At 52.9% G+C, this 26,503-nt stretch overlaps 1 protein-coding gene across 1 annotated transcript; it reads left to right on the forward strand.

The window, feature by feature from the left end:
* Nucleotides 1-7,109: 7,109 nt before the first annotated feature.
* Nucleotides 7,110-25,629, forward strand: FAM221B (family with sequence similarity 221 member B). The gene is made up of 8 exons (XM_063128813.1): nucleotides 7,110-7,288; nucleotides 12,847-13,296; nucleotides 15,891-16,417; nucleotides 19,348-19,491; nucleotides 20,589-20,699; nucleotides 23,212-23,415; nucleotides 24,517-24,636; nucleotides 25,427-25,629. The coding sequence occupies exons 1-8, from the start codon at nucleotides 7,110-7,112 to the stop codon at nucleotides 25,627-25,629; spliced, it is 1,938 nt and encodes a 645-aa protein (XP_062984883.1).
* Nucleotides 25,630-26,503: the final 874 nt, after the last annotated feature.

A 26,503-nucleotide genomic window follows, 5' to 3' on the forward strand; every position in this document is an offset into this window, starting at 1 on the left:
CATGATTAAGTATTCAATAAATGTTTCTCCTTTAAAAAAATGATCCCTGGGTGTGCACCCTAATGAAAAGTTCTGCGTAAGCCTATGCTATGCTACCCCCCCTTCCCGCTCCAACCCGCTCTCTTGACATCCCCCAATACTGCTCCAGTCCCTGCTGTCCGCTGCTTGTTTGCAGCTCCCCTGGCCAAGAATAGACCCAGTTGAACCATGAGCCTCCTTCCCTCCTCAAGCCATTCTCCACATTCAGGAAACCTGCTCCCCACTTGTTCCCACTGTCGCCTTCAATTACAGGACACCCCCAACCCCGGCTCAGACATTTCCCAGACCCCTCCTGGCTTCTGCATTGGCAGACAGCCATCCTTCCTTCTTCCACCCTTGGACCCCCACCCACCCAATCGCCTGCCTCCATCCCTATCTCCCTCCTCTCCATGCTAGCTAAGTGTAATCTCCACACCCCACCATTGCCTTTCACTGGGGAGGTGCATCAGATTGGGTCAAGGGTGAAAAGCCTTGAGAGGAGAAGGCTGAGGGGAGACACGATAGCACTCTTCAAATACTTGAAAGGTTGTCACACAGAGGAAGGCTGAGATCTCTTCTCGATCATCCCCGAGTGCAGGAGACAGTATAATGGGCTCAAGTTACAGGAAGCCAGATTCTGGCTGGACATCAGGAAAAAATTCCAGACAGAGCAGCACAACAATGGAACCAGTTACCTAGGGAGGTTGTGGGTTCTCCCACACTAGAGGCCTTCAAGAGGCAGCTGGACAACCATCCTTCAGGGATGCTTTAGGGTGGATTCCTGCATTGAACAGGGGTTTGGACCCCTTCCGACTCTACTATTCTATGATCTATGTATGCTAGCAGTAAACGTATAGTAATAGAGTGATTAGCTGTGCATGCTATAAACTAGCTCTGAGTGCTGGAAAGTGTTCATAGAAATGGGGCAAAGATAGTTACCTCAAGTGGGTTGGTTAACCCCCACCACCAAAGGAAAAGCCTGCTTGGCTTTACAGAGAAGGACCAGGATCTCTTCTTGATCATCCCAGAGTGCAGTTTCTGGTGGGACATCAGGAAAAACTTCCTGGCTGTTAGAGCAGCATGACAACAGAACCAATGACCTAGGGAGGTGGTGGGCTCTCCCACGCTGGAGACCTTCAAGAGGCAGCTGGACAGCCATCTGTCAGGGATGCTTTAAGGTGGATTCCTGCATTGAGCAGGGCGTTGGACTCTATGGCCGTAGAGACCCCTCCCAACTCCACTATTCTATGATTCTATGACCTAAGAGCCGAAACGGACCCCTTTGGAAAATTTATGGTTATTCCTGAACCGAAGCAGACTTCCCTCCGAATGATCAGAACCGTAGCTGGACTCTGCATGGGGCTTCTTTGGCTTTGGAAGGGCAGAGAGTCTCCCCAAATATTGTCTTTTGCTTCCATTTCTCTAAATGCTTAGTGGTGTGGGGTGGGGGAGGGAAGGAGTGGGCTTGAGTGACTGGCAGAGCCACCTTCCAATCCCAGAGCATGTTTTACCAAGTCCTCTCCAATCCCTGTGCTTTGAGGGCAGGCATAATGGGACAGTGAGGGGGACATTCTTCCAATGCCTGCAGGCTGCACCATGAAAAAAGACACAAACTGGGGCTCTATCATCATTCATCCCTGCACCTATTCACTTGAAACACTTCAGGTTTCTTGCCTCTATAATGTGTCCCATTTTCACACAATCACCCAAAAATAAATGGAGCAAGAACTGGGAAAGCACATCACTAAACCCCACCAAAAATTGAGGACCTCCCCTTTCACATGTACCACTGGACCTATTCTTCTGAAAATTTTATTTTATTTATTTATTAAATTTATATGCCGCCCCATAGTCAAAGCTCTCTGGGCAGTTTACAAAAAGTTAAAAAACAGTGGATATTAAAAAGTATACAAAATTTTAAACCATCAAAAAATATAAAAACCACAGTATACAGTTACTTTGCATGCTTCTTACTTAGAACCCCACCTCTATGTTGCACGTAATTTTCAAAAGAATGGTACACAAGGCACATAGGTGTGTCCTTTTTTATATACTTCCAAACTTTAAAGGTTCTCTTGAACAAAACTCCCTACACCTGTTCATCTGAAACATGGCAGGTGTGATCCCCTCAGAATTGACAACTATCTTTGCAAATTTCATCAAATTAAAAATAAATAATTTTTTTTTAAAAAAAAGTTATTAGAAGTTTCATTCAAAATAAACCCCCACACTTCAATTAGCACCACTGATAGGCCAGTTCAGACAACACGCTAAGCCTTGATTAGGCCACTAACCCTTTTGCAGCAAATGGTTAGTGTACATGTTTAAACTGTGGTTATGCAGCCACCATGGTGGGGAATGGTTCACATGACATGCTAAGCCATAATGTTTAGCTCAAAATGCTTAACCACTGTGGTTTAGCATGTCATCTGAACAGGGTCACTTTGGGAGCTTGGGTTTTCAAGGAGAGTGCAACTCCACATAAGACAGTCCTGATGTCTATGTGTTGTTCAAGAGGCAGCTTTACAACCACCTGTCAGGGATGCTTTAGGGTGGATTCCTGCATCGAGTGGGAGGTTGGACTCGATGGCCTTGTAGGCCCCTTCCAACTCTACTATTCTATGATTCTATGCCTCCAGTACCAGAGGCAGTAAGCCTATGTACACCAGTTGCTGTGGAACATAGGTGGGAGGGTGCTGTTGCACTTGTGTCCTGTTTGTGGGTCCCTGGTCAACAGATGGTTGGCCACTGTTTGAACAGAGTGCTGGACTCGGTGGACCCTTGGTCTGATCAAGCTTGGCTCTTTGTAAGTTCTTATGCTCTTGAGTTAAACTCATTCTTTTATCTGCCTGAATGCCTCTGTCCTGCCTACATTAAGCTTCACTTTGTTCATCCTCAGCCAGGCCATTATTTACATTCAACACTGATTCAAAACTGGAACAACTTCCTTGGATTTAGATGAACATGAGAGAATAAATTGGGTTTCATCAGCATACTGGTGACACTGAACCCATGAGCCCTGAACTCACCCAGTGGTTTCATGTAGATCAAGGATGGGCAGGAAGTAGATCTCTGAGTGATTTGCGGTAGATTGAAAAGGGGGATCCTTCCTCCAATTCTTTAACAACAACAAAAGGGGTGTGTGTATTTGTCCTTAAATGAGGCTACCAGAACAGAAAAGCATTCAGGAAAGCAAGTGTCAGGTTTTGTGTGATAGGAGTCCAAGCTCCATTCTGGTATGGAAATACCAGATGGAGGTTACAACTTCTCTTAGACAGGGTTGCACCCTCCCTAAAAGACCAAGTGCACAGTCTGGGAGTTCTCCTGGACTTGGAGCTAACTGGGGAAGCCCATGTGGCCGTAGGATGATCAGGGGTCTGGAAACAAAGCCCTATGAAGAGAGACTGAAAGAACTGGGCATGTTTAGCCTGGAGAAGAGAAGATTGAGGGGAGACATGAGAGCACTCTTCAAAGACTTAAAAGGTTGTCACACAGAGGAGGGCCAGGATCTCTTCTTGATCCTCCCAGAGTGCAGGACATGGAATAACGGGCTCAAGTTAAAGGAAGCCAGATTCCAGCTGGACATCAGGAAAAACTTCCTGACTGTTAGAGCACTACAACAATGGAATCAGTTACCTAGGGAGGTTGTGGGCTCTCTCACACTAGAGTCATTCAAGAGGCAGCTGGACTACCATCTGTCAGGGATGCTTTAGGGTGGATTCCTGCATTGAGCAGGGGGTTGGACTCGATGGCCTTGTAGGCCCCTTCCAACTCTGCTATTCTATGATTCTATGATTCTATGAGTGTATTTTACCAGCATAGGCTGGTAAAGAGAGAGAGCCCTATCTGGAGAGGATGGACCTTGCGTCAGTTATCCATGCACTAATGACTACAAGGCTGGACTATTGTCATGAACTATACGTGGGACTGCCTTTGAAGATAGTTCAGAAACTTCAGTGGATGGAAAATGTGCCCACCCACCCAAGTATTATTGGGGGTGAGGTGATTTGATCAAATAATGCCTATACTGCACCAGTGGCACTGGTTACTGGTGCATCTTTGAGCCCAGTTCAAAGTGCTGGTTTTGACCTTAAAAGCCTTAAATGGCTTGGGACCAAGTTACGTGAAGGACCGCCTTCACGCATATCAGACTATCCACACTTTCAGATCAGAAAAAGAGGCCCTTCTCATTTGCCCGTCCATGACAGCAGTGTGGTGGGTGACCACACATTCATTTATTTATTATTACATTTTTATACCGCCCAATAGACAAGCTCTCTGAGAGGGCCTTCTCCATGGTGGCCCCACACTTTTGGAACAAGCTGCCATTGGAGATCCACCATGCTCTGTCATTGCGGGCTTTTTAGAAGGTCTTGAAACATATCATTTTATATTTTTCTTCTCTTTTACGACTGCTGTTGTTGGTGTTATTGCCTTTATTGCTGCTGGTAGTCGCTTTTAACAATTTACAGCAATATATTTTATTGCCATAAGCTGCCCTGGGAGTGCTTCTGCTCTGAAAAGCAGCCCAGAAATATTTTAGATAAATAAAACAAGCTCCTCAGCTGAGCCTGTTCTCAGAGGCATCCTGTTCCTTTATCCCAGGTGAATGCCCTGCCAGCCCCAGCCTCTTTTGCACTCGGTGGACCACAAGCTTCCAGTAAAATCCCCCACAGCAAAAATGCCCCTGGTAGATTGGAGGCCAAGCCCTGCCTCCTGGAGGTACCCAAGGATGCTCCACAGGCCGATGCAGAAGCTCTGTGGGACCAGATGAAGCCCATGGGCTGGAGTTTCTAGACCTCTCTCATGGGCCAGTGGCCAAAGTGCCAAATAGGAGTCCCCTGGCAACGCCCTCTGACCCCACCCCCATTCTGTGTAAAGCACCATGTCAATAGATGGAGCAATAAGTAAATGATAGCAACAGGGAAGCATTTCAGCGGCTTCCCCATCGCTGATGAGGTGAACGGTGTCACAGGCGAGTAGAATCTAGGATTGGGAAGAGGAGAGCAAAGGTCTATTCACAGATGCCAAGACTCCAAAGTGGCCCTTGGCTTGGCATTGGAACTGACAATGGCAGGGAGTTCCCAGCAGCCCCCAGCCCCCACCTAGTGTCTGATGACAAAAATCTTTTCTCTGTGAGCCTGAGATGCATTTTCCAGGAAAACACAGGCTTCACCTGCTTTCAGCTGAGAGAGCAGTGGTGGGCTCATTCCCAGCCTCCAGAGAGCACAAAGAGGAGCGAGTGCATCAGTTAGGGTGTTCCACCGAAAGCCTGTGTGCTTCCCGAATGGGAAATCCCAGCAGGAGCCACTCAGGAGGTGGAGGCCTGGGGGCACAGCCCGGGGCGGGGGCTTTGTGCCTAGAGTGGAAGCTCCTGCTCAGTCACGTCTTTGGCAATGTGTGTAAACGGGGGCTGCTGCTGGATGCACAGTGCCAAGGAAGTGATGGGGTCCCTTCTAGCAAAGGCTCAGCATCGCACAGCACCTGTGTTGCAAATCAATGTGAGTGCTGTCAGCCTCTGCCATAAAATACGGTTTTGTAAGTTCAAGGGAGCACATATAATATTCCACCAGCCATTTCCCTCCTCATGAAAATGATCTCATTATTCTTGCTGAAAGCCATCAATTACTAGGTAATTAAATGTCCTGGGATGTGCGTGACAGTATCACTAAATCTACCTCCAGAGCATGCTGGGCGTGCAGGCAGGCCCCTGCTCTTGGCAGGGTGGAGACCATCCCCAAAGAAGGACCGGGGGGAGCTCCCTTAAGGGGGACGCTCCCCATGCAGGGCATGGGTGGGGTGGGGTGGGGTGGGGTGGGGTGGCGGCATAAAGGTTTTGGGCCTGGGGGAGGGTGGATGAAGAGCTGGAGATGTGCATGGGAAGCCAGCCGGAGGGGGAGATCCCCGGGTAGGAACTGGAAGAGAGGTGGACGGGGAAGAGCCAAGGGGGCGATGACCACCTGGCTTATTGAGTCAGCAGCCCAGTGTGTCTCTCAGGGATGAAGCAGAAGCCACAGGGAGGGACAAGGCCACCCAGGGGCCGTGAGGAAGCCGGGCGTCCAGAGCACAACACCTGTGTCACATTCCAGCCTTCCCTCAAAGCCCATTTCTCTAGGGATGCCTTTGGCTGAGCACCTCAGGTGAACGGAAGCACTGCAGCCCTCTGCCCAGAGCTCCTCTCTCGCCTCACTATTGTGGCCCCCCTGTGGCTTTCCACACTGCTGGGGTGTAGCATGTGGGCTCCTAGAGCAGAGACCTGCCTGGGCCAGGGTAGCGGAACGTGGCCTGTGAAGCGCCGCACGTCCTCACAATCCCCACGAGGCTTCCTTGCACATTCTTCCCTGAGCCCCTGGGCTGCTTTGTGCCAAAGGAGGAGGAAAAGCAGGCCTTTCTTTCCCAGGAATAGGAGGTGTATGGGGTGATGGGGCTGCGGTGACACCTCCCCAGCTGCCAGGAAGCGCCCCCAGCCGGCCCAGCCCTCCGTCCATCGAGGCGCCTTTCAGCACCAGGGCAGCGGACAGCTCCTCGGGCCACCCACGCCCGGTCTGCCCAAAGCCCTCCTCGGGATTTGGCGCCCCGTTGCGGGCGAGATCCCGAGCAGTTGAACGCGCCGATGCCCAAGCCGCCTCCCCTCTGCTCCCCTGGCCCTCCCTCGCGGCTGCCAGGCACGCGCAGCCCCGCGCCCAGGCCGCCCCCGTGGGCGGCAGGACGCCCCTCGGCCCGGCCCCCGTGCGCGGCTGAGGCAGGAGGGCGCCTTCAGCACCACGCCGCGCCGGACAGCTCCTGCTGCCCGCGCTGCCCCCGCCGGAGGAGCGCGGGCTGCCCTGGGCTGCAGCCTCTTCCTTCCCTCCTGGCCCCGGGGGCTGGGCTCCCCCTCCCCCGCCCAGGCGCCCCCGCCGCCGCCGCGCGCTCACCTGCCGGCCGTCCCAGGCTGAGCCAGGCGAGCAGCTGGAGCAGCAGCTGGAGCCGCCCGAGAGCCGCGCGGCCCATGCTGCGCCCCGAGCCTCCTCGCGCCCCGCGCCTGGAGGGGCTGCCGCGCTCCGGCTCTGGCAACGGCTCCGGCAACAGCAGCGGCGGCGGCGGCAGCGGCCATGACGTCAGGCCCAGCTGCCTCCCGGAGCCCCCGCGCCTTTCTCATTGGCCCGGCGCACGAGGCTGCCTGGCCAAGCCGCGGCTCATTGGCTGACCGAGCTGCCGCTCTGCAGCTGCCGCCTCCTGAGGAGTCCCCGGCCAGCCGGCAGCAGCAGCAGCAGCAGCAGCTGGACGCCTGGCGGGGCTGCTGGGCCGGGGCAGCCAGAAAACCCCCCCGCGCCAAACGAGGAAGGGTTCCATGGGGGAGGCGCGCGGGCGTTTCTGGGAGAAAGCAGCCCCTCCCTCCCTCCCTCTCCCTCCTCCTGGCTGCCCCACCACACCCGCTCCTCTCTGGTAGTCTAACATCTGGGGGGCGGGAGAAGGGGCAGCTTTGGCCTCATCCTGGGGGGCGCCTGCTGCTGCCCCAAAACCAAGGGCTCCGAACCGAAGATGGAGACATTGGTTGAGCCCTGTGGGACCCCTGGATGGAGCCCTGCAAGACCCTCCGCTCCGGGCATTCGCATCTTCACCCCCTCCCCACCCCCCTTTGAAGGCCCCCTGCTGCTTCTCTGCTTACAGCCATGAGGAGCCATTTGTGTCCAGATATTCTGGGGGATGACTTAAGCAGCTGCACGTGACCAGGAAGGTGTGAGGCCAGAGGGAACCTTCTATTGCCTGCTTTTGCCTCTTCTGTCAGCTGGCCTGGCGCTAGAGCAGGCAGCAGAGGCCTGGACAGGGCTGAGTGAGTGGATGTCGAGGTCCAGACCTGGCACCCAAGAGGGAAAGGTGGGGGGGCAGCATCTGTCAACAGATGTGCCCCAAGTCCCTTAAGGCCCTGTTGGCAACCCAGCTGTATTCGCCAGGCACATGGGGCATGTGCATGTGTCCGTGTATGTCCCCTTCATGCATGAACATTTCATGGGCAGAGATTAAACTTCCACCACAGGTCGAAAACACATTTGGGCTGTGCATCAGAAGTTGCAAAACACAAAGAGAAAAGCAATGTGTGAAGCAACCTTTGGATATTATTATTAAGCAAAAGGGGTCACCTCCCGGAGTCCCCAAGGATCATGCCAGGGATATTCACTGATCATGTAGAAGAAAGGCCTGGGCTGAGCCATTCCCCCCACCCAGCCCCAGCCCCCTCAGAGCCTCCACCTCACCTTGCTGTTCTGTGGGACAACAACTGAATAACATCCAGCGATTTTCTGCTGTTGTTCTTGGAACATCTATTCCAAGTAACACCGTAAAAGATGAGACACTTGAGAAGGAACAGACAATCTACATTGGGAGAGTGGCCACCGCATTAATATATATTTCTAATCTGTCTTTTGATCAAAACTGCTCCAACGTGGATTACAAATAATAATAATAGTAATAATAATAATAATAATAATAATAATAATATATTTTTTATTCTTAAATTTAAATTGTTTCTCTGGGTGCCCAGGAATGCTCCAAAGTGAAGCCCCGGCCTGCAGTCCCCTGCCGCCTTTATTCCATGGTGATACCCTGAGAAATTAAAGCTGGCAGGCAGGCAGAAGGAGAGCTTTGAAGGGCTCCCACCCACCCCCACTCCCATGGAGAAAGGATGTAAGGGGCAGAGGCCATTGCCCCTGCCTGGAGGGGCAGCAGGGTGACTGGAGAAGGGCCGGGGTGATGGGACATCATTGAAGGAGGAAGGGGGCAGACAGGCTGGGGTGGAAAGAGAGAGGGCAGTGAGTGACTGGGGTGCGTGGATCTTGTGTGTTGGGCATGTGGGGTATGAGAACATGGCTGCAGGTGTTGGGGGGTGGGGTGGGGTGATCCAGAATGAGAGAAAGGGGGTTGGACTCGATGGCCTTGTAGGTCCCTTCCAACTCTATTATCCCATGTTTCTATGAAAGAAAAGTGGGCTTAAAGGAGTGGGTTTGTGTTTGGGGGCTCAGTCCCCGCCTCTGCCATATACTCAGGAATTTAAGCATGTTTATTGCCTTTTGGCCTCTATAGTTTGCCCTTCTGTGAACTGCATGTTTTGTGACTGGCTGTGCCCACCAGAGTAGTCATTTTGTGTGTGACCATCGCACCCCCCATGGTAACTATTTTGTCATGGTGCCCACAACACGTACTCAAAATTCTTTTGTAAACTGCCCAGAGAGCTTTGGCTATGGGGCAGTATACAAATGCAATAAATAAATAAATAAATAAATAAAATTCTGAACGTTGGAGACCCCTGGATTAGACAAGCATCAACATAAAGATCTTGAGAATTAAATACCTCCAAGTACCTGAAAAGAAAGGAGGAACTCTAATGCCCAAATATGAATCATGTAGTGGCACCTGGTGATTTAATCTGGGGAAGGAACTCCAAAGATGAGGCACACTATAGAGAAGCTGCTCAGAAGTGCCAAAATTTATTCAGACCCCATTGCACTTCAGGAAACAAAATGTCCTGCCTCAGAAGAAATCTGCAATCTTCTTGTTTTCCTAAATGCTTCAGGTTTGAATATATTTTGACACTTCTGTGCCTTCCCCTTTTAGTTTATACTCACCGACATCCACTGCATTCAGAGGAGGACCTGGAAGTCATGAGGTCCTGGAAGCCAAATTTAGGTTGCTAAGTAGGAGATTGAAATGCAGGACCACCGACGTGGCTTTCTCTGAAATGCTACCTCTCCCACATGCAAGCCCTCAACCTTAGTGACAATTTGGAAGTAAATAAATCAACGGGCCTGTGTGGTATCCATCCCTCAGTTCTTAAAGAACTGGAATGTGTAATTGCAGCTCTTCTAACAAAAATATGTAAGATGTTCTCAAGATTGGGCTATGTGCCAGAGGAATAAAGGATGGCTAATGTAACACTAGTCTTTAAAAAAGGATCCAGGATTAGGGATCTGGGAAATTATAGGCTTAACATGTGTTCTGGGTAATTTGGTTGAAAACATTGTTAAAGATAAAATTAGTAAGCATATAGAAGGACAAGGCTTGCAGAAAAGAATCAACATGGCTTTCGCAAAGGCAAGTCCTATCTCACTAACCTTTTAGACTTCTTTGAGAGTGTCAATAAACATGTAGACAAGGGTGATCTGGTGGACACTGTTTACTTGGACTTCTAAAAGGCCTTTCATAGAGTCCTTCACCAAAAACTCCTGAGCAAACTTAGCAGTCATGGAATAAGAGGAGACATCCTCTTATGGGTCAGTAGCTGGTTAAAGAGCAGAGAGCAGGAATAAATGGTCAATTCTCCCAATAGAGGGAAGTAAATAGTGGGGTCCCACAGGGATCAGTATTGGGACCAATGCTTTTTAACTAGTTTATAAATGATCTAGAATCAGGAGTGAGCAGTGTTATGGCCAAGTTTGCCAATGACACCAAATTATTTAGGGTGGTTATAACACAAAGGGGTTATGAGGAGCTCCAAAAAGATCTCTCCAAACTGGCAGAGCGGGCCTCCGAATGGAAACTCCATGGAAGCAACTGCACTTGTGATGCACTTTGGGACAGAAAATCCCAACTGATGAGATCTGAGCTAGCGGTGACTGACCAGCAGGGCCGGTGCCAGACTATGTTGTGCTCTAGGCAAGATGAGCTACTTTCACACACACACACACACACACACACACACACACACACACACACCCCAAAAAATGCCAACTTTGATTTTTAAGAACAGATGTTTCCTGGAAAAAATAAGAAGCACAAAACTTGAAACTGCTAAATTTATTTTTAAGTGCAAGAAATACGTCATGCCAATTATAACAAACAAATTGGAAAGGAACGTCTATGGGTCTAAAATGCATTATTTAATAGGAATATCACCTCCAAATCATCCCCCCCAACTCACACGCGCGCACACACACACACTCAGCATCACTCACTCCAAACAAACACATGCATGAACACATGCATTCACTCAAAGACCCCATGCACCCCATGCACCCATACATTCTCTCTCTGTGTGTGTCTTCTGGGCGCGTTCCGGAAGTCCGAACGTGGAGCCGCCCCACCCCAGTGTCCCTGGTTTCGCTTTGGCTGGGCGGGTGCGGGGCGCCATCTCGCCCGCCCAGGCCCAGCTGAATCCTCGGGCCGGCTCAGAGCCAACGCACGTGAGTGCTGTGCTGTGCCCGGCGCCCCTCTTAGCTTGGTGCTCTAGGCAACCGCCTGAGTGGCCTCTATGGTAGCACTGGCCCTGCTGACCAGCAAAGACATCTTGGGGTTGCAGTGGAGAGGTCGATGAAAATGACAAGCCAGTGTGCAGCTGCTGTGAAAAAGGCAAATTCCATAATTAGAAAAGGAACTGAAAATAAAACTGCCAGTATCTTACTACCCTTATGCATATCTATGGTGCAACCAGACTTAGAAAACTGTGTACAGTTCTGGTTGTTGTTGTTGTTGTTTATTCGTTCAGTCGTTTCCGATTCTTCGTGACTTCATGGACCAGCCGACGCCAGTTCTGGTTACCACACCTTAAAAAGAGAAGAATATTGTAGAGTTCTAAAAATTATAGAAAAGGGCAACTAAAATGATGAAGGGGCTGGAGCAGCCTCCCTGTGAGGATTATTCAGCTTAGAAAAAAGGAAGCTAAAGGGAGACAAAATGGAGGTGTACAGAATTCAGCATGGAGCAAAGAAAGTGGAGAGGGAGACATTCAACCTCTTGGCGGGGGCGGGGGCTGGGGGGGCGGGCAGAAATAGGGTTCAGCACCTTGAACGGCTCCCTTAGAGTTCTGGCTGGTTTGGACTAAAGCCCAGAAGGGACTCACAGCCCCACTCGAATCGGAGCCACCAGCCTCCACTGTTCATTTGCTCCACACCAGACAGTTCCCTTATTGCTCTATACAGTTCAGTGCCAGTTTATTTGCTCTGCGCCAAAGAGAGCCTGATCTGACATCACGTTTTTCAACCTGAACTGGTTTTATTGCACAGCGTCTGAGTTTGTTACTTCTATGAAGGATGCTGTTTTATTGTATTTGCATTTTGTTTGAAATTCTATCGTACTGAAATCCATATTGGATGAAGGACAGTTTAGAAATATATTCACATTTGGACTGTTCCAGGAAAAACAGCAACTAGACTTGTGGCACCTTAATGTCTGTCATCATTACCACCTCACCTGGCAAGTAGAATCATAGAATAGCAGAATTGGAAGGGGCCTACAAGGCCATCAAGTCCAACCCCCTGCTCAATGCAGGAATCCACCCTAAAGCATCTCTGACAGATGGTTGTCCAGCTGCCTCTTGAAGGCCTCTAGTGTGGGAGAGCCCACAACCTCCCTAGGTCACTGGTTCCATTGTCGTTCTGCTCTAACAGTCAGGACGTTTTTCCTGATGTCCAGCTGGAATCTGGCTTCCTTTAACTTGAGCCCGTTATTCCGTGTCCTGCACTCTGGGAGGATCAAGAAGAGATCCTGGCCCTCCTCTGTGGGACAACCTTTTAAGTATTTGAAGAGTGCTCTCATGTCTCCCCTCAATCTTCTCTTCTCCAGGCTAAACATGCCCAGTTCTTTCCGTCTCTTCATAGGGGTTTGTTTCCAACCCCTGATCATCTTGGTTGCCCTCCTCTGAACAGTAGGTCAAGCAGGGTCTGTATTGGGGGTGGTGAGGGTTGATTGGGGGAAAGAAACAGACGGGGTGTGTGGTTGCCCAGTCTCAGGTTTCCTGGTCCCTCAGGCACGGACACATTCTGGCAAACTGACATGGGACTCCCTCTGTTGCAGGACTAGCTGATATACTTGGCATTGGCCCGGTCCCCTCAGTCCTCATGTCCTTCTCCTGCCCAGCATTGCCGCGCTCACCGCCACCACTGCCATTGGCCCTGCCATCGACACCAAGCAGGTCGATCTCTGCGCTGGACTGGGGCCGCCGCTCTGCACAGTGTCTTGCCCCATTGCTGCTCTGTCCGTCCATATTTACGGTGTTGAGATTTGGGGCGGGCGGGCAGCACCTGCTCCCTCGGCTCCATTTTCTCTCCCCAGCCTTGCTCCTGAGGCAGCGGCGGTGGTGATGGCGGTGGATGGCCGTCACTGCCAGGCAACCAACGTTCTCTGCCCACCCACGTCCTCTGAGAGGCGCTTCCCTCCTCTCGTTGATGCAGACAGCTCCCGTGAAGGCATGCTGGGCTGTGCAGCCCTTCCAAAGATCTTTTGTGATCGCCCACGTGGCCGTGCGCCTGATTCCCGAGATCTCTGTTACGCCTACACCTCCCAGCAGGCCTTCAGTTTCTGGGAATTGTAGGCATCAGCCTAAGATGTTTTAAATTATATTTAAAAAATAGTTAAACCACAAAAATTCTGGATTTAAGGTTTGTTTTTTTAACGTTAGACATGAAGACCTATCAACGTCAAAAATTTCAAGGGTCCCTGAATAATATGTATTTGATAAATAATACATGATGTGTATGTGACTTATTCATCTAAGTTGCTAGGAGATTTTTATTTCAGTAGGGAGCGTAAGGAAATGGTTCTGTGTAGCTTCAAAGGTTCAACAATCACTCCTTGAGAAATAGATTCTTACATTATTATACAAAGTGTTTTCTCACAATGGCCACCAAAGGCCAGTAAGTCTGGCCTCCCATCCAAGGCAAGCTGGGAGTTCTGCCCAAGGCATGCTGGGAGCTGTAGGCGTAAGCTTAATTTTTTATTAGATTCTTTAAAAATACTTAAAACTAAAATAAAAAAAAAATCAAGTTTTTAGGATTTCTGGTACATTGTACAGCCAATCCTATCAGTGTGCCAAATTTCAAATTTCCAACTCATCTGGAAGTGGGTAAACATTTCTGGACATACAACCCATACACATATTTTCAGTTATATAGGTAGAGAAATCCTGCAGCAAAAGTTTAATAGAAAGCAGATAGCTGATGGTCAGTAGCTATAGGCTCTAAGAAATCATAGAATCATAGAATAGCAGAGTTGGAAGGGGCCTACAAGGCCATTGAGTCCAACCCCCGCTCAATGCAGGAATCCACCCTAAAGCATCCCCAACAGATGCTTGTCCAGCTGCCTCTTGAAGGCCTCTAGTGTGGGAGAGCCCACAACCTCCCTAGGGAACTGATTCCACCGTCGCACTGCTCTAACAGTCAGGAAGTTTTTCCTGATGTCCAGCTGGAATCTGGCTTCCTTTAACTTGAGCCCATTATTCCATGTCCTGCACTCTGGGAGGATTGAGATTTCAGAACAGTCAGAAGCTAATCACTACAACCGTGACTGAGATCCTCATCAATGTGGTTTCCCTGTTGCTATCTCCATGGTACCGAACAGAAGGAAAGGGTCAATCTATACACCCAGTAAAGGAAAGGGAATGATTCCTGGGTATGATCCCTTAAGCAATCAAAGGGAAAAATTCTTGAAAGTGCTAAACAAAACCATACCCATCGAGAGTTAGTCCAACTTTGAATCTCTCAGTAGTAGCTGCAGGCTACATGGCCAAGGCCGATCAATTCCAATGGAGGGGTATACACTGAGCTGACGACAAACAAAATCCACAGCAAATGAGAGTTCAAGTCTATGAAGAACCTCACAGTATTTTTCATGGCAAATCCTTAGCAATCCAAAGTTCCAAGTAGGAGAGTCCATGTGCAGAGTTCCTCCAGAGCCCCAGATGAGGATGGATCCAAACAGAGAGGGTGTCGGACGAGATGTTCCTAGCGAAGGCTCCTCCTCTTTGCATCAGCTTAAAAAGGAACGTGTGATGGTAAGATTCTCCTCCAGACCACGTGATATATGAGGGCTTTGGGCCTTTCAGCAAGGCCCCTGTCCAAACTGGGCATCACCGCTCAGTCCTCCAGGATGACACTTCTACCTGGGTAACCCTTCTGTGAACTCCTCCCCAACCCTTGTCAGATCCTCACAGAGAGCTTCTTCTTTCCAAGGCTGAAGTCAACAGGTGGGCGGGGAGTAGGCTTCTAATTAAAGCGTAGCTATAAACTACAAGGCCAAGCTGCAACTAAGTCCTGACACCCAGTTCCTAGGGAGGCAGCCAGCCTTAGGCCAAGGACTCACATGGAACCTGGCAGCTGTACCAATAAACAAGGCTTTTGTCGTCATGGCAATACTGGCTTCCTCCCTCCTTCCCTGTGGCCAATGGGATCGCAGCTTCCTGGCTACAGCTGTTCTGTCCTGTGAGGAGCCCGGCAGAGGTAGGAGAGCAGCAGAGATGGGCAGAGAACCAGGATTCCTGCTTCCCACCTGCCCAATCCCTCTCCACCCCCCACCAACTGACCAGCCTGCCTTGCCACAGACTGTGCCCCTCCCCTTGCCATCAGACTCTCTTGGGACTGCCTTCTCACAGCAGTTGGCTCTCTTCAGCTTCGACTATTGGGAGGTACAGAAATGCAATAAATAAACGCAGCAGGCTTAGGAGGATGGAGGGCATAGCACAGCGCACATGCCCTGCATGTAGAAGGACCTGGGCTCAGGGCTCAGCAACCCCAGCTGAAAGGATCTCCAGGACCAAGGCCAGGAAAGGCCCCTGCCAGCCACAGTAGACCATGACACTTCTGGGCTAGCTGCGCCAGTCATCTCACTCTGGAGGAGGCAGCTTCTTGTGTCCATGTCTTCAGGTTCTGTTCCTTTGGACCTGAGAGATCCGTGTGGATTTCTGCCCCGGTTCCCTCTTGCCGCCCGTCTTTCTGGCAAGAGTCCAGCTGCCTTCCGCCTGCCAGCCCTGTTGCCTAGCAATGGGCAACATCCTGCTTGGCCCTGCCCTGCCCCAGGAGTCGCAGCCTCAAGCAGCAGAAAGCCGTGGGGCCCCTTCAATACCAATCCACGTGGTGAACTTCCCAAGCCCTGCTCCGTCTCAGCTTGCCTTTTTTGTATCCTGGCAGAGCCAGCATGGAAGAGGAACTCACGGAAGAGTTGCCTGGTGGGGGCTCCTCTTCATCCTTACAGGTGGAGGAGGGCCCCGGGACGACTTCTACAGCCCTAGAGGTGGAAGAGGAAATTATCGTACCCACTTCCACAGAGGGTGATGATGAGGACACGGTACTGCCGAAGTCGACATCCCTAGAAGGGGAAGATGACCTGAAGGACTCCTCCTTCCTCCCTTCTTCAGAGTGGGGGACCTCAGAGTCAGCAAGCGTACAAGGGCAGAGCCCAAGCGAACTGTCTTCCCCAGCCCTGGGAAGTTCTGAGGACATGTCCTGGTCCACACCCTCCTCGCCTTCAGTATCGCCCTCCTCTTGCAAGAGGCACCGGGACAGGCTGCAAGCGCTAGAAGAAGAGGGAGATGGCACGGAGGAGGTGGAGGAGACCCACACCGACCTGAGCAGCATCTCTCCCCAGAGGACCCCAGGGGAGCAGAAGAAAGCAAAGAAGAAGGCAGTTGCTAAGAAAGGAGCCCTGAGTAGGTCCCGTGATGGATCCCGGAGGGGAGGTGGGGGGAGATTTGGTTTGTTAGGGTGGAGTGCAAGGGAGGCTCCTGATCGAGCAACAAGATGCGTGATGCCCTCACACCCAGGAGCTGGCACCCGACAGAGAAACAGCAGGGTGGGCCGGGGGTACAAAAACTCTGCGGGCAGGAGAGAGGGTCAGCCTGCTGGGGTCCTGCAGCCCTCAGGAGCCCAGTGGGAGGGGATGTGGGAGGGTTGTCTTGCAGAACGAGGAGGGACGGTGCCACAGAACGCTGGAGCCTCTCCCCTCCTACCCCACAATGGCCTCAAACACCCCCTGAGGGCACCTTCTAGGACGAGGCCCTTCCTTCAGCTTGGGCCCAGGCAGGCAGAAGGCAACTCTTCAAAGACTTCAAAGGTTGTCACCCAGAGGAGGGCCAGGATCTCTTCTCGATCCTCCCAGAGTGCAGGACGCGGAATAACGGGCTCAAGTTAAAGGAAGCCAGATTCCAGCTGGACATCAGGAAAAACTTCCTCACTGTTAGAGCAGCGCAACAATGGAATCAGTTACCTAGGGAGGTGGTGGGCTCTTCTCCCACACTAGAGGCCTTCAAGAGGCAGCTGGACAACCATCTGTCAGGGATGCTTTAGGGTGGATTCCTCCACTGAGCAGGGGGTTGGACTCAATGGCCTTGTAGGCCCCTTCCAACTCTGCTATTCTATGATTCTATGATTCTATGATTCTAACTGGGTGGAGATGGAGGCTCATCAGGGAAGGGCCTGATCGCTGGCCTTTTAACACAGGGGGCTCAAGGCCCATCCAGATATCAGATGGGGGAGAGTTCCGCCGGCAAGAGCGGGGACAAACGAAGAAATCCCTATAAGTACGTGATGTGTGATCCCTAGTGGGGGCACGGTGGGGGGCTGCGAGCCAGCTGGGGAACTTTATCGTACAGCCTCTCCTTTGGAAGTTCATCACAGCTTGGATCTGAGCACCAGCCCAGCAGAGGCGGGGCTCCCGTTTTGCACAGTGTGCGTGTGCGTGCCCAGGTAGGCAGGTGTTGCATAAATTATGCCAAATCTGAGTGCGCCGAAGTCCAATATTGAGACACTTGCAAAAGATCACAGACGAGGCGTTGGGCTCCAGTTTATTCTCAAGAATAAAGGTGACCCTTGCACTCGCGCTGCTAATTCAGGGTCACACCAGGCTGGGGGAGAACAATGGCTTATATACTTCTATGCAGTGGTCAGAAAGGGAACTGCAGCTGAAGTTGCCATGTGCTTTGCTGTAGCCCTTTTCCTATTGGTGATGTGGCCAGGGGGCAGTCCCAAGGACTTGGCTGAGTTTAATGGTCAGTGTCATTTTGAAACTGACCTATGGTGTTAAAGTGCCCTTAAGTGATGTTTAATTGAAGTTAGGTGGTGCTGGAGCTGTGGATGGGGGCGGGGGGGGGGGACATCTGGCTGCTGCCATTACTATGAAAGAGAATCATAGAATCATAGAATAGCAGAGTTGGAAGGGGCCTACAAGGCCATCGAGTCCAACCCCCTGCTCAATGCAGGAATCCACCCTAAAGCATCCCTGACAGATGGTTGTCCAGCTGCCTCTTGAATGCCTCCAGTGTGGGAGAGCCCACAACCTCCCTAGGGAACTGATTCCATTGTCGTACTGCTCTAACAGTCAGGAAGTTTTTCCTGATGTCCAGCTGGAATCTGGCCTCCTTTAACTTGAGCCCATTATACTTGCTCTCAGATGTCCTTTGCCCTACATACCTGCACTTAACCTTTCCCCTATATGGTGATGTCCTGGCAGTTAATCAGCAATGTGGACTCAACAGGATTAACTTCATCTGTCAAGAAAGGGGCTTGGAAGTCACCTACCTGCCACTTACATGGGGGTAAATGGAGACTCCACCAGGGGCATCTGACTACTTCGTCTTCTCTGCCCTGTGCGCCTCTGTACCCTCCCCTGGTGTGCCTGTGTGTATGCGTGTCAGGGGGAAATGGACATTCTAGTTTTTACATCACAGGGAGTGTGCGCATGCGTGAGCTATGGTCCATTTCAGTCATGTCTTTCACCTTTTCTGTATGTCTTACCATTTTCGTCAGAGTGGTTTTATGGCTTTCCAATATATTGCATGCATTAAGTGCACTGCCTACCTTGAGCGCTTGTGGGAAAAGAGCTGCACATCAGCCTAAAGAGCTGGATCCTCTGGCCACCCTGAAACTGCAAGCTGAAAGGCCCAACAGTGCCGTAACGGAAGGGATGGGGGGGGCTGGCGTTGTGTGACATGGGAGGGGGAGTGTTTCTTGTTTCCCAGAGGGGGGACAGATGAGGGCTTGCAGTGCAGGGAAGGGATGAGGAATCCTGGTGAATTGTGTTCATGAACATTTATTTCAGCTCTCAGTGGAGACATGGCCGATGGATGACTTACATATTCCTTTGTTAATATTATTGACATCATGTGAAATCTGCCTTTCCGCCCTGACCTCTACTCAAGGCCGTCTACGAAGTGATGAATGTGGCCCAGTGATCAAAGAGCTGAAAGCGGCAGTTCATTCACTGACTCTCCTCCAGAAGGGCTGCAGAACCCTGTTCAGCCGGAGGGCCACACTCCCTTTCAGAGGCCCTCTTGGGGACCGTGGTCCAGGAGTGGGTGGGGCCTGAGGCAAAAGAGGCGGGCCCAAAAATACCACAGACGCAAGCACAGTGTAGCTGCCATGCATTGAGCCGCAGCGGGGGCCTCGCAGCACTCTACAAAGGAGGGGGAACCGCTCAAAAGCCAGGAAAGCACTCTGGGATTGCTGGTTGGGGAACAGGGTGGGGCCACCTGTGGACCCCAGAGGGGCCCCTGGGCTGGAGATTCTGCACCCGATCTAAAGGCAGGGGCAGGGTCTTCTCTGTGTTGGACCCCGTGGAGGGGCGTCTGACCCAGGACTTCTCTGTTCCCAGATTATACGGTGAGGGCCGTGGTGCCAGCAGAGAAGGCCGAGCTGCTGTCAGTGGCTAAAGCAATGCACCGGGAGAACTTCGGCAAGAACGTCAAGGACCTCTTCCACCTGGAGAAGGAGGCAGCCCTGCGGTCCATGGAGACAGGTGTGGGAGCAGCCAGGCCAGACTGATCCTTAGGGTGCCACTCGTGGAGGCAGACAAGCCCTCCTCTGATGTGGAGGCAGGTGGGGGAGGAAGACAAATGTTCCCTCTCACTGCTCAAGGACAAAGGAGATCTTGATAGCCTCACAGAACCAATTGGCCCTTCAAGGCAGTTTCTGCCGCTTTTGTGCAGGGAGGCCAGCATTTGGAGCCTGAAGGGGCCCCTCTGCTCTCTTCCCATGTAAGGTGGCATGGGAAAGTCCATAGATGCCGCCTGCACTGTGCCAGGATAGGCCACTGGTTCCCCATGCAAGACTGGACTTGCCAAGGAGATGGTCCCAATCCCCAGTGGCTGGGTGACGAGCCTAGGGAACTGCCTGCTACAGAGCCAGGCCATTGGCCCATTTAGTGAGCACATTCTGACCCAGCGTGGTCCAGAGTTCACAGCGGCCCTTGCAGGGCCATGCAGCAAAAGGCTCCCCCCACCCCCCCAACACATGTGTCAGATCACTCAAATGCCCTTTGCCCTCAGCCTTGTCTGTTGGTGTATTACAGTGCTGGCAGAGCCAGTTGTGGGGAGCTGAAGGATGGGGCAGCACCCCCTCCCCCGGGGGTGACCCATCCTTTCCCAGAGTCAGCATCACGTCATTTCACGGACAAGAGGAGTCGAAGAGGGGGACACACGTGGCCTGATCAGCAAGGGCAGCAGCAAGCAGGTCATGCAAAGCAGCCGCCAGGCCCATCTCCCCACCCACCCTGCTCCGCTGCCTGTTTTAGCTGGCAGGCAAAGGGGATCTTTTGCTCTTCCCACTGCTGGGGATTGATTCAGAGCCCAGAGGAAGCCTAAAAGACGCAGCGGTGGCACAGCCCAGGACACGGTTACCAGCTCCGTCAGGCAGAGCAGGTGGGTTGAGGGGAAGGCTGGTGGTGGGTGGTGGGCAGTGCTGGAGTGAGCATCAGGATGGGACCGGTGGCCGTGGGCAGGAGATCCCGGTGCTTGGCTGAGCCCAGGACATGGGGGCCCTGGCCATCGGGCACAGCAGGGGCCCTTTCCTCCCTCACCGCAGAGCCATCCGCCTGATGGGCCTCCTGTCCTACAGGCCTCTACATTGGCTGGCGCTGTCCTGAATACCTGTGGGACTGTTTCCGCGTCAGCGACGAGTCCAAATGTTTCTGTGGTCACCTGCTGAAGCTGCATCAGGTCTATGTGGGTGAGTAGCAGAGGGTCCCTCGGACTCGCGACATGAGTGGGCAACCTGGTGCCCTCCGAGGGTGCTGGGCCACAACTCCCATAACCCCTTGCCGTTGGCTATGCTGGGTGGGGCTTGTGGGAGTTGTAATCCTGAATACCTGGATGGCTCCTGACTTGGGAACATGAGAACTGCCTGGCTGGATCAGGCCTCAGACCGAAGAGCCACAGAGCCGCTTCCTCTGGCGGCACCTGGAGACGGCAGTTCCCAGTCGGTCTCATGGCAAATCGTCCGTGTGATAGAGGCGCCTGCCATAATTTGTGCAACCCTTTTTGGAAGCTATCCAGGGGAGCGGTGATGAATGCAATTCTTGCTTTCATTTTGTGTAGTCAGCCAGCCTGTGCATTCCCGAAGCAGGAGGACAACCAGAGCAAAAGGCAAACATATAAATTGTGCAGCAATAACAGTACAAATATAACAAATACCACGGTTGTCTCAATAGTACTCTGCCATTTTAAGACTTATGGAATTAATTCAGACTAATGAACAAATGCAATAAATTAATATTGGATCAGAACTTCTAATGTGTGTACAGTTGAAAGGGTTAGAAAAGAGCCATTGAACTTAAGTAGTTTGGTTCTGGCTTTCTGAGATCAAAGGCACTCTTAATTCGGTTCCCCTTGTATCTACTAACGCTGCATGTGTGCTAAAAGGGCTTTGCGCTGAGTGGCTGCAGTGCTTTGAGCCCTGCATTTTGGGCCTCACCACTGCCAGTGCTTTGAACTACACTAACCTCTGATTGAGGCAAACTGCTTGCTAGAGGGTTGAGTTTTAGATTAAAGTATAGACTCTGGGATACAGCCTTCCTCCTCTCCCATGAATGCCAAACTCTAGCATCTTAGAGATGCTTTTCATCCGCTCAGTCCCTTCATGGCCTTCCGTAGCAGCATTTTCCTACCTTCTGGAACGGAAATCAGCACTCACATGAGCTCCACAAATATTTTCAAAATTATATTGACACTCAGCACTGCCCTGTGGGACTTAGTTTGGCTAGAGCACAGGTTAGGGAGTTATCTGTCATTTTAACACCTGTTTCATACAAGAAATCATGAAACTTGCCACATGCTGCTCATTTGAAAGACAGGAACTCTGTGCACTGAGTGTTTACACTCAGTACAATTCAAGTGTCAACTAGCATAGATAATGACCTGAAGATGACCAATCTGGATCTGATACAAAGCCACTTCAAAACCAGTAGTACTGGCATCCATGATATATCAATTGCAAGCCCCAGTACTGGTGCTGTGGTTAACTTTCATTTCACAGCCTCAGATGCCTCTTGGCAGCATTTGGGCCATTTGGAGGCTGTTCAAACAACAGGTTGAGTGTGGGTTGTTCGTTGAACCGTGGGTTAGCATGTTGTCTGAACACAGCCAGGGTGGCTTGTTAAACATGAAGTATGGCTTATTTCTTGAACAGGCCACCCTGAGAACCCATGGTTTGTTGTTGGGCTGTTCAGGGTGGCTAACAAGCCCAGAGAGCTTCGGCTATGTAAACCGCCCAGAAAGCTTCGGCTATGGGGCAGTATATAAATTTAATAAAATAAATAAATACTGCATGGTTAACAAGGCACCCTGACTGCGTTCAGACAACAGGATAACCCACCCTGCAGAAAACATGCTGTGTTCAGAAAATACATTCCAGCACAAGTTATTTTTGTGGGGAGGTTTGCAGCCTGATCTCCTGCATGTTTATTCAGCAAGAAGCCCGGAGTTGTGAGCCTGGTACTGCCCGCCCAATTCCATCCCAATGAATTGAGTACACTTCCAGCCTGATCCCATGTATGTTTTGTCAATTGTGTTTTTCCGTTCTGCAGTGACTGAGGGAAAGGCATTTAGTACATGCTCAGAGTTTCCCCATAATTTAGTCCTAGTTTTGAAAACAGACTCCTTGGTTGAATCATGGTGAAGTTTTTGCATAAATGAAATTATGGGGAGGAAGGAGGGCTTTGTGTATAACGAGGAGGTAGAGGAGAGTTGAACAAAACAAAACACCTGTGTTTATGAAGAGCTGCTGGAGGTCAGAAGAATAAGGAGAGATTGTTGTATGGAGGGGAAGAGAATGGCTAAGGGAGGAATGTAAGACTCAGTGATGAAAGAAAAGCAGTCTGCATAGGCTCAGAGGCACTCTTTATTTAAGGACAGAAGAGCTGTGCTGCATCAGTCCATCTAGCCCAGCACTCTGCTCACACAGGGGCCAATCAACTGCCCATGGGAACCCCCACAAGCAGGGCGTAATTGCAAGAGCACCCTCCAGCCCAGGCTCCCCTGCTGCTAACATTGGTGGAATGTCTGCAACTATTACTGCTGCCCACTTCCAACGGGCTCCTGCCCTAAGCCTCGATGCTTTCCTGCTGCCCCCCAAAACTCCTTGCGCCTCTGATGCCCCTTCAAGGAATACTTTGGTTCCTGCTGCTACCTTTGCTCCCCCCCCCACCGCTCCCTCTCCTGACCAGCACACTTGTCTGTTTCAGAGAGGAGGGCAACGGTGCCCTGCACAGTCCCTGATTGCAAATGCCAGGGCTACATGTTCATCCCATCGCGCCCAGAGGAGGTGGGCGAATTCTGGCTGCGGAGAAGGACGGGCTTTGATCCAGCTGCCTGGCGGGCAAAATGCCGCTGCAAGCACACCCATGAGGAGCACGTGCCGACTGGAGCTCGTGCCTGCGGGGCCCGAGGTGAGCCGGGCCGGACCTTTCCCCCAGCAGGGAGTGCGTGCCTGAGCCCGGGCGGGCTTGGGCTGCGAGGCTGCTGATGGGACGGGGACTCGGAGAGAACTCATGGAGCACTGGGGAGGCGGAGGGTCGGTGGGTGGGTGCGCGCGCAGGGTGTGTGAGCTGAAGCATTTCCCCAGGGGAGAACCAGGCTTTCCCTTCCTCTGGGCCTGGGGAGCCTCCACCAAGTCCTCATACCCCGGAGCTTCTTCCTTCCCTGCTCACGCCCACCCCCCCACACAAGTGAGGTTTTGCCTGAAGCCCCCCCCTTCCAAGCTTCTGTTCCTCATTTTAAATTCCAGGGCTTGAGAGGCAGAGACCCAGTTCGGAGGAGCGGCAGTGCCTGGGCCCGCCGTGTTGCACATTGTGCGAGGCTGCCGCATAGCCCACACTGGCGGGGTGGGGTGTTGCAGATCCAAAATGCGCCACAGACTCACCGTGGGTGGGCGGTTGTGTCCTGTGGTCACCCCCCCCCACCCGAGATTCCTTTGAGCCCCTCAACTGACTTTTGGGCGAGGGGCTGACCCTGCTTTAATAGGGGGCGGGTCAGTTGTGCCACCCGAGGCCGAGAGCACACTGCACTGATGCTCGAGAGAAATTCCTGGCAAGAGAGGGCCACCTCTTCATGGGCCACGCTCCACCTGCCTTTGCCATTCCTCCCAAGAAGGGCCAGAGGCGGCGGCCAGAGGCAGGCCCTTTGCCCCTGCTCAAGCAGCCCTGCGCGCGCTCCGCGCCTCCCGCCACGGACTCATTTCCTCCGCCGCGCGGAGGCTGCCACCCGACGGCCCTTGCGGGGGCGTCCCAGGGGCCATGGGAGGGGCGCAGAACCTGTGGTATCGAGGCACTCCAGCTCCCATCAGCCTCAGTCAGAAGGGCCAGTGGCTGGGGAGGATAGGAGTTAGTCCAACAACACGACATCTGGAGAGCTACAGGTCCCCCGTCCTGGGCTCCTGCTCTACAAGGCGGCCGGGGCCCTCGGCAGAGGCACCCCCCCCACCCCCCGCTGGCTTGGCCTGGCCTGGCCGCCCCCAGCCCGGGCACTGACGCTGCAGCCTCCCCCTCTAGGCTGCTCCTGCTCGGGCTTCACGTCCAACTTCCTGTGCGCAGCCTGCGACCGGCGCTGGGAGGAGCACGAGACCTTCTTCGAGTCGGAGGAGACGCGTCGCAAAGGCGGCCGGCCATGCGGTACGGCGGGGCCGCGTGGGGAGGGAGGGAGGAGCGGGGCGCGCCAGGCCGGGAGGGGCGCGCCGCCACCTGCCCCCGCCCGGGACGCGCGCCACGCTCGGATCGTGCGCGCTGCCGGCTCGCGAGTCGGAGCCCAGGGCCGCCCCCGCTGAGCCGCAGCGCCTCCCTCTGCCCGGCCGGGACCGCCTCTTCGCCAGCCCTGCCGCCGGCCCACCCTTGACCCGGGCTCAGCCAGCCTGCGCGCTTGGGCCGCAAACGGAGACCTCCTGGGCTTGTTCATCGAGGCTTTGCGCAAACCTGCTGCCGGCCCCGCTCAGCTCCTGGACGGTCGGCGCACGAGAGCGGCGGCCGGAGGCAGTGCGCCAGAGACCCAGCCGGCCCCACGTGGCTGTCCTCCGCTCCGTTATTCCCGGCGGCCCAACCCAGTCTGCCTTCTTGTGCTTGGCATGGATGCGTCCCTCCTTTCGGTTTGGTTTCCCAACCGATTCCACTAGTCTAAGCCTAGATTCTAAAGCCGCCCGGCAGATTTGCATGAAGCCCGTTCGTTCTTTGCAAAAGTGGAGGGTTTTCAGGGCAGACTCGTGGCCGGGCCCGAGAGCCACCTTTTGTGGGCACGGAGAACTCCTCCCCAGCTACGCCTCCCTTGTCCGCGGCTGTCCTGGCTGGCTCAAGGGGCGACTGACTGAACACAAGCCCCTTCCTCGCTATCTCTGGGCGTGTGCCCCAGCACCCCCACCCTGCACCCCCACCCTCCCCGGCTGTGTCCCACACCTGCCTCTCTTTCCCCCAGGAGAAGCCTATCTGCCTTTTGCCGAGATGCCTGAACTGCGCAACGCCGTGCTCACTGGGCGCACTGAGGACCACTCCGCCTACCAGGCCCTGCAGCAGGGCCCGGCCTACCAAGCCTTGCCTGCCCCCTCCGGCTCACGTGCTCTGCCTCTTCCCCCCTCAGGGCCACGGAGGCTAGTGGAGAAAGACGACAAGAAGGCCTAGCCTGGTCTGGAGACGGGAGTGAGCCCTGGTGCAGCTGAAGGAAATAAAGGGAGGTCGCTCTGGGCACGTGTCTGGGTGTGTGTTCCGGGCCTGCAGGTACGGGTGGGGGGCTCCGGAGAGGCCTGGGCCCCCTTGGCACAGGAGGGGCAGCTGCCCTGGGGAGCCCTCAGGGTCCTTCCACGGATCAGGGCCGACCAGGATCCTACAGGGCATGATGAGGGATGTACCAAGCACCGCTTTTCTATCCCCACTGGCAGCTCTGCTGTGAAGTCCAGCACCAGCCCTCCCATGCTGATACGGACCCTGCCCCACAGACTGCCAGGCCCTTGAGCTGCTGCTGCTGCGGCAGCAATGCCTGTGCCTCTGAAGGCCACCCTCCCAGCTGAGGTGGCTCCACAAGAGGCCACAGGACAGGGCCAATGCCCAACGGGCTTCCCTTCCGAGGAGGAGGGCAAGGTGGGATCAGCAGCAGCAGCAGCAGCCCATCCAGATGCTAGTTTGGGACACAAGGGGGAGGGACTTTCCAATGATTCAGTCCACCCCCCCTAAAAAATACACTGGAGGAAAAAGAGTTCCCGCCTTGGATATCAGCTGGAGCACCTGGCTAGCATTCTGCTGGATCCAAGTGCAGAAAAGTCAATACATTTCCTCACCCCCACCAGGCACCAGCTTCAAGCAAAGCCGTAAATTGGAGAATTTTGCAAGAACGTCTGAACATTCCCAGAGTTTACAACTGCCAGACCACAGCTTGTATATAGCTTTAGGTTGTGTGACATTTGGCTTTTAGGCACAAGGTGGTAATCCAATAAGACAGGAGACCCCAAGATATAAACAACCACATTTTAGAAAGTTTATTGAAAATTATTATTATTAG

The sequence above is a fragment of the Elgaria multicarinata genome, chromosome 6 (genome assembly GCF_023053635.1).
Source record: "Elgaria multicarinata webbii isolate HBS135686 ecotype San Diego chromosome 6, rElgMul1.1.pri, whole genome shotgun sequence".
NCBI lineage: Eukaryota > Metazoa > Chordata > Lepidosauria > Squamata > Anguidae > Elgaria > Elgaria multicarinata.

What these genes read in the sequence shown, in the direction of transcription:
- FAM221B (XM_063128813.1), top strand. Translation starts at nt 7,110, where the DNA reads ATGACGTCAGGCCCAGCTGCCTCCCGGAGCCCCCGCGCCTTTCTCATT. An exon ending in GCCTTCAGTTTCTGGGAATT is followed by an intron (nt 13,297 to 15,890) that starts GTAGGCATCAGC and finishes GTATCCTGGCAG; the next exon opens with AGCCAGCATGGAAGAGGAAC. An exon ending in GCTGCATCAGGTCTATGTGG is followed by an intron (nt 20,700 to 23,211) that starts GTGAGTAGCAGA and finishes TGTCTGTTTCAG; the next exon opens with AGAGGAGGGCAACGGTGCCC.